General features: G+C 42.4%; 1 protein-coding gene across 3 annotated transcripts in view; it reads left to right on the top strand.

Annotated features, from left to right (window-relative positions):
* Positions 1-619: 619 nt before the first annotated feature.
* RAMP1 (receptor activity modifying protein 1) overlaps positions 620-7,464 on the top strand; it is an 86,948-nt gene continuing 80,103 nt past the window's right edge. Inside the window, exon 1 of one of the 3 annotated variants that reach the window (XM_058185542.1) lies at positions 620-971. Coding sequence is in view for 2 of the 3 variants with exons in the window: in XM_058185550.1 (XP_058041533.1) it covers positions 920-971 (52 nt within the window). In the remaining variant the exon portion in view is untranslated. The remainder of the gene's footprint in view (positions 972-7,464) is intronic. The other 2 variants (XM_058185550.1, XM_058185557.1) reach the window with 2 other exon arrangements.

The raw sequence follows: 7,464 nt of genomic DNA, 5'->3' as shown, positions 1-7,464 counted from the left end.
AGAAATCTTGTATTTTCAAAGCTATATAATTTTGTCTGGGTAGGATATATTTTTTTAACTGCACAATGTTGCGTGTTTTATTATTACCAAGAATAGTTTAAAAACCATATTTGCCTTCAGAAAAAAAAAAAGAAACTGCTCTTTTCTCCATCGGCCGGAGGCGGGGGCGGGGGCGCGCGCGGAGTACTGTATCAGAGATAGACACACAAAACTGTCAAGGTAGTTTTCCCGCTCCTCGCCGAGAAACGGCCCGTCATACTATCCCTGAAGGAGGTCATACAACACTGGCGGCTGGATAACATTAGTTTATTGTCTTTTGCTTTCGACTCTTCGCGACTTTCCGCACTGCTCTCTTTCAACTTTGGTCTTTTGAGTGAATAATAAAACACGGAAGTCGTGACCCTTGGTTAATCCATCTTTAGGCAGTCTCAGAAGTAAAACCCACAGACAAAAAAAAAACCTACGGTTCCGCCAGTACAACTGATTTTATTTTAAATATTCCTGATACGCATATTGCTTACGCTTGTGACGGAGTCTGCTACAAGCGCCCCCTAGTAGCAACAGCACGGCCCTCCACTACCCGGCAGGTCCCTGGAGGAAGAAGGAAAACAAAAATCATTCCTTCGCTCTTCCTCTGCCCTCCCCGAAACTATCCAATCAGAACTCCCTCCCTTTCCACGTGCCCTGTGCGACAGCTAAAGATCCTTCCTCGAGGAAGAGCGAAAGGACGGCTCGTGGGTTCGTTTGCTACAGTTCGTATCTTAGTGGAGGCTTTTCACGAGGTTGAATTGGTTGCATTTAGCCCTCCCCTTGACGTCTGCAGCGGCGTCTTTCTTTGGAATGATTTGTTCGTCAAAGATTCCTGTTGCTTAAAATAAAGTCCCTTGGCGTCGACAGTCTTCATTCCTCTACTGGAGCTATGGCCTTGGGAATGGTCCCCCTACTGAAACGTTGCTTGTGGCTTGGCCTCGGTGAGTGCTGCTTCGTGCCGGTTCAGAATATTTTGAGGCGAGAACAGAGAGGTGGGCTGGCCAGACACGACCGAGGTCATCCACACGTTGAGATGATATAGGCTAAAATCTGAATGGGGAAATTTAGTACATCTGTGTGTCTGTGTACATATTTTGTGTGTGTTGACACACGTATACATATGCTCTCTGTGTGCCCATATATTGTTGTCAATCTGCCTTTTGATGATGATGGTAACTGGTGATGATGATTAATGGCAATACAAAATAATTTACCAGATTCCCACAAAATAACTTTTGCTTTGAATCAACAGACAAACTTAATTTTCTAATATCAATTTTCAGCTGCAGTGGAATTGTACAGAGCCTTCTGCATTTACAAATACGATTTGCACAAATTACTTTTGAGTTTGTGTTCTGCTTCTGTTTTATCAACTTATGTTTTGCCAATCAGTTTATGAGATGCTTTGAGGTCAATGAGAATTCAATTCTACCTTCATTCTACGGATGTATTGCATTTCAAGTCTTGTCATCTTTGCTAACCATTTGGAAAACACCATGCAGGGCATTCACTGTCCTAGCCTCCAAGATGATAGACTTAAGATCTGTCATATTCTAAATCAGGATAGGATGGAAATAGATATGAGCTATAAGACTGAATTTCAAAGAAAGAATGGCAAAATCATGTGAGGTATTAATACCGCTCTATAAAGCCATAGTAAGACCACAACTAGAATATTGCATCCAGTTTTGGTCATCACGCTATAAAAAAGATGTTGAGACACTAGAACAAGGGTGTCAAACTGACCACTCGCAGGCTGGATGCATCACATGCAGGCCACTCCAGCTCCGCGAAGGGAAAAAAGTCACAATATGTCATGTGACGTGGCAAGTTTGACACACGTGCTCTAGAAAGAATGCAGAGAAAGAGCAGCAAAGACAATTAGGGAACTGGAGGCTAAAACATACGAAGAACAGTTACAGGAACTGTGCATGGCTAGTCTAGTGAAGAGAATAGAATAGAATAGAATTTTTTATTGGCCAAGTGTGATTGGACACACAAGGAATTTGTCTTGGTGCATATCCTCTCAGTGTACATAAAAGAAAAGATACGTTCATCAAGGTACAACATTTACAACACAATTGATGGTCAATATATCAATATAAATCATAAGGATTGCCAGCAACATGTTATAGTCATACAGTCATAAATGGAAAGAGATTGGTGATGGGAACTATGAAACGATTAATAGTAGTGCAGATTCAGTAAATAGTTTGACAGTCTTGAAGGAATTATTTGTTTAGCAGAGTGATGGTCTTCGGGAAAAAACTGTTCTTGTGTCTAGTTGTTCTGGTGTGCAGTGCTCTATAGCGTCGTTTTGAGGGTAGGAGTTGAAACAGTTTATGTCCAGGATGCGAAGGGTCTGTAAATATTTTCACGGCCCTCTTCTTGATTCGTGCAGTATACAGGTCCTCAACTGAAGGCAGGTTGGTAGCAATTATTTTTTCTGCAGTTCTAATTATCCTCTGAAGTCTGTGTTTTTCTTGTTGGGTTGCAGAACCGAACCAGACAGTTATAGAGGTGCAAATGACAGACTCAATAATTCCTCTGTAGAACTGAATCAGCAGCTCCTTGGGCAGTTTGAGCTTACTGAGTTGGCGCAGAAAGAATATTCTTTGTTGTCCTTTTTTGATGATGTTTTTGATGTTAGCTGTCTATTTTAGATCTTGCGATATGATAGAACCTAGTAATTTGAAGGTTTCTACTGTTGATACTGTGTTGTCTAGTATTGTGAGAGGTGGAAATATAGAAGGGTTTCTCCTAAAGTCTACCACTATTTCTACGGTTTTGAGTGTGTTAAGTTCCAGATTGTTTTGTTTGCACCACAAGGCTAGTCGTTCGACCTCTCGTCTATATGCGGATTCGTCATTGTCTTGAATGAGACCAATCACTGTTGTGTCATCTGCGAACTTCAGTAGCTTAACAGATGGATCATTGGAGATGCAGTCATTGGTATACAGAGAGAAGAGAAGTGGGGAGAGCACACAGCCATGGGGGGCCCCTGTGCTAATTGTACAGGTATTTGATGTGATCTTGCTTAGCTTCACCTGCTGCTTCCTGTTTGTTAGGAAGCTTGTGATCCACTTACAAGTCTGTTCCGGTACCTGTAGCTGGTTTAGCTTCATTAGAAGAGTGTCTGGAATGATGGTATTGAATGCTGAACTAAAGTCTACAAAGAGGACCCTTGCATAGGTCTTTGGAGACTCAAGATGTTGTAGGATGTAGTGCAGAGTCATATTAACAGCATCATCTGTTGATCTATTTGCTCGGTATGCAAATTGCAAGGGGTCTAACAGCGGATCCGTGATGGTTTTCAAGTAGGAAAGCACTAGCCTTTCAAAGGTTTTCATGACTACATGAAAGCAACTGGTCTGTAGTCTTTCAGTTCCTTGATGGTGGGCTTCTTCGGCACTGGGATGATGATAGAGTGTTTGAAGCAAGAAGGAACATAGCACATCTCTAGTGATTTATTGAAAATATGGGTGAAGATGGGGGCCAATTGGTCAGCACAGACTTTTAAGCAAGAAGGAGTTATCTTGTCTGGGCCTGGAGCTTTTCCTGGCTTTTGTCTGTGAAATAGGTCCTGCACTTCCTTTTCTGTGATCACTAGGGGTTGTGAACCCAATGAAATGGGGTCAGTTGTAGGAGGCTTGGCTGTTGTTGGTGTGTCTGAGATGGGGGTTGTGGAGATAGGTGGCTGTAGTTTCCTTTCAAACCTGCAGTAAAACTCATTCAGGTCATCTGCCAGTTGTTGATTACCTTCAGCCTGGGAAGGAGGTTTGCCATAACCGGTGATATTTTTAAGAGTTTTCCACATGTTTGCTGGTTCATTTGCTGAAAACTGATTCTTTAGCTTTTCAGAGTAGCTTCTTTTTGCTGCTCTGATCTCCCTTGTTGGTGCATTTCTGGCCTGATTGTACAGCATTTTATCACCTTTTCTGTAGGCTTCCTCTTTGGAATGTCGTAGCTGCTTAAGTTTAGGTGTGAACCAAGGTTTGTTGTTACTGTATATTCGCAAGTTCCTTGTAGGTACACATAGGTCTTCACAGAAGCTGACATATGATGTTACAGTATCTGTGAGTTCATCCACGTCTGCAGAGGTATCTTCAAAAATATTCCAATGAGTGCAGTCAAAGCATGCCTGTAGCTTTAATTTTGATTCCTCCGTCCAGGTCTTCACTGATTTAATTGTTGGTTTTGTGGTTTTAAGTCTTTGCCTGTAAGCAGGTACAAGGTGAATCATGCAATGATCAGAGTGTCCTACAGCTGCACGTGGTAAAGAACTAGGGGAGATATGATAGTGTTCTAATATTTGAGGTGCTGTCACAGAGGACGGTGTCAACCTATTTTCCAAAACACCTGAAGGCCAGACAAGGAATAATGGAGGGAAACTGATCAAGGAAAGATTCAATCTAGAAATGAGAAATTTGCTGACAGAACAATCAACCGATGGAACAGCTTGCCTCCAGAAGTTGTGGGAGCTTCATCACTAGATATTTTCAAGAAGAGACTGTATTGCCATTTCTCAGAAATGGTGTAGGGTAGTAATGGCTAACCTTTTTGCCATCGCATGCCAAGTGTGGGGGGGCATCGTGTGTACGCGTGCCCACACCTATAATTTTATGCACCCCAACGTGCATCGCGTGCAACCCCCCACCCCGCAGTGCCCCTACTTTTGGCACATGATGGCATGGTGGGCCTGGTAGGCCCGTTTTTCACCCTCCCCAGGCTCCAGAGCCTTTCTAGGAGCCTGAGGAGGGCAAAAACAGCCTTCCCCACCCACCCCCGAGGCCCTCTGGAGGCTGGAAACTGTCCATTTGCCAACTTCCGGTGGGACCAGAAGGCCCGTTTTTTGCTCTCCCCAGGCTCCAGACCCTTTCTAGGGAGAGCCTCAGGGTGGGAGAGGGCTGTTTTCGCCCTCCACAAGCTCCTAGAAAGACTTTGGAGCCTGGGGAGAGCAAAAAATGGGGCTTCCCACACACACCCCAGGCCCTCCGGAGGCAGGAAACAGTTTGTTTCCCTACTTCCGGTGGGCCCAGAAGGCCTGAAAATCAGCTGAGCTCACGTGCCCACTGATATGGCTCTGCATGACACCTGTGGCACGTGTGCCATAGGTTCGCCATCACGAGTGTAGGGTTTCCTGTTTGGGAGGGAAATTGGACTAATTGATCTACAAGCTACTTTCCAACTCTGTTATTCTGTTATTATTAAGATGGGAGGTATACAAGTTTAATAAGTCCTCCCTCTCCCATGGAAGCCCTCCCTCTGCTGACAGAAGCAGCTGATTGTGCCCTTTGCTTGTATGTTCTCTCTCTCGCTCTTTCCCTCCCCACCTCCTTGTCTCAACTCCCCATTCCTTCTGATTAGCTAAACTTAGGGCTACATAAGCATAATGAGCAAATGAATACTGACCTGAGCCACAAGGAAGGCTGTTCTTCTTTGCAGGGAATAACCCATCACAATGGCACAGCTCTTCCCAAGTGACAAAGTTAGACTGAAGTTGTAATTTCTTAAATCCTTCACTCCCCCCCCTCTTTTTTTTTTTTTGGATAAGAACAAGTTTGCTGTCTCCAGAGGTTTCGGTTTTCTTTTTCCTTCAAATCAATGCTGACTCTTGGTGACTGCCTGGACTGCCTGCAGTTTTCCTGTCAAGGCTTTGGAAGTGATTTGCCCTTCCCTGCTTCTTAGGGTTGAGAGAGAATTAGAATGACTGGTCCTAGTCACCCAGCTGGCTTTTGTGCCTAAGACAGGACTTGAGTTCACAATCTCCTGATTGCTATATTAGTGCCTTAAACCAGAATTTTCCAAACTTTCTTGCTTTGCAGACTGGGTGAGGGGGAGAAGGGATGGTTCTGCACAAATGGCCAACAAGTACGCATGAGTGTGTGCAGCTTCATTTGTGCAAGTGGTGTGCACGCGCACCTGCCACTCATGCAAATCGAGTGCATCTGCATGCGTTTGACCGCTGCTCGTAACATTGGGTGGGTGGGTGTGCACACTCACCCACTGTTTCTGTGGCCTGTTTGTAAAAAAACTACAATTTTGGTTATCTTCAACTTACGACAATCATTAAGAGTTATGATGGACTTGAAAAAAGTTATAGTGGATAAAGAAAGTCTACATACAGTATCTCTGTTAAAATGTCAGATTTTTGAGATGTAAAGAAATCAAACCAAGATAAATCACTTCAGAATTCTTTTCAACTTTAATATAACATATCAGTTGTACAGTTCAACTGAAAAACAGTCATGTCAGGAATAGCTGCTGCTTATGAGCCTTCCCTTAATCTCAGGAGGAGAATGTTTTCCTCAAAAAATTTCCTGGAAATTTCCTGGAAGGACAGTGGTTAGTGGAGTTTTGTCTCAATAGATGCCAGTCTCCCATTTCTCTTTATGGCTTTGTGTATGTAGGACAGATACTATATTCTAGTGAAAGAATTAATTAATTAATTAATTAATTAATTAATTAATTAATTAATTAGTATTAATGCTTTTCTGGATTTTAGCATTAGATCCCAGAATGGATTTTGGAGCCTAAAATGGATACTATGTTGGCAGGAGAAGTAAGCAAATATTCATAAAATCATAAGCTTCTAATTAAGAAAATCAAAATTACCCAAGTCAAGATATAAAAACTCATGCAAAAAAGATAAAGCCATATGTGAAAAACTAAGTATATTTTATCATTAAATACCTTGTAGAATCAGTTTAGCAGCAGTAACATGAAGTAATAATTTTCTGTATGACTTCATCAGACTCTCACATCGTTGTGGAGACTTTTGGCCCACTTTTCTTTACAACACTGTTTCAGTTCATTGAGGTTTGTGGGCATTTATATACACTTCTCTTGAGATCCCGTCACAGCACAGCATTCAATCGGGATGATGTCTGGACTTTGACTTTGCAACTCCTTGATTCTTTTCTTTTTCATCCATTCTGTTTTAGATTTGCTAGTATGCATGGGGTCATTGTCCTGTTGCAATGCATGATCCAATGTTGTCTAACCTTTAGCTGTCAGACAGGTGGCTTTACATTTGTCTCTAGAATACTTTGATATACAGAGAAGTTCATGGTTCACTTAATGACTCCAAGATGCCCAGATCCTGTGGCTGCAAAACAAGACTAAATCATCACCCCCTCCATCATTGTGCTTGATGGTTGATGTGAGATGTTTCTGCTGATATGTTGTGTTTAGTTTTCTTGTGACCCAGGCCCAAGTATGTAGTAATAAACTTAGTCCCTGGAAAAACAAACTTTATTCAAACAACTGGGAATTACTTCATTCCCAGCATCGTTCAACTCAAAGTAAAACAAATGCCTCCCAACACAAATTCTTCAGTTATCTCACAAACCTTAGTCCAATTAGGCAAACTGCCAAAGGCCCTTCCTGGCAAACATCCAGAAGCCATAAAAACAAAGATGTATACGAAGCAGA

The sequence above is a fragment of the Ahaetulla prasina genome, chromosome 1 (assembly GCF_028640845.1).
Source record: "Ahaetulla prasina isolate Xishuangbanna chromosome 1, ASM2864084v1, whole genome shotgun sequence".
In the NCBI taxonomy this organism is placed as follows: Eukaryota; Metazoa; Chordata; class Lepidosauria; order Squamata; family Colubridae; genus Ahaetulla; species Ahaetulla prasina.
The sequence above is the reverse complement of the archived record's forward strand: the minus strand, read 5'-3'. Positions and strand labels throughout refer to the sequence as shown.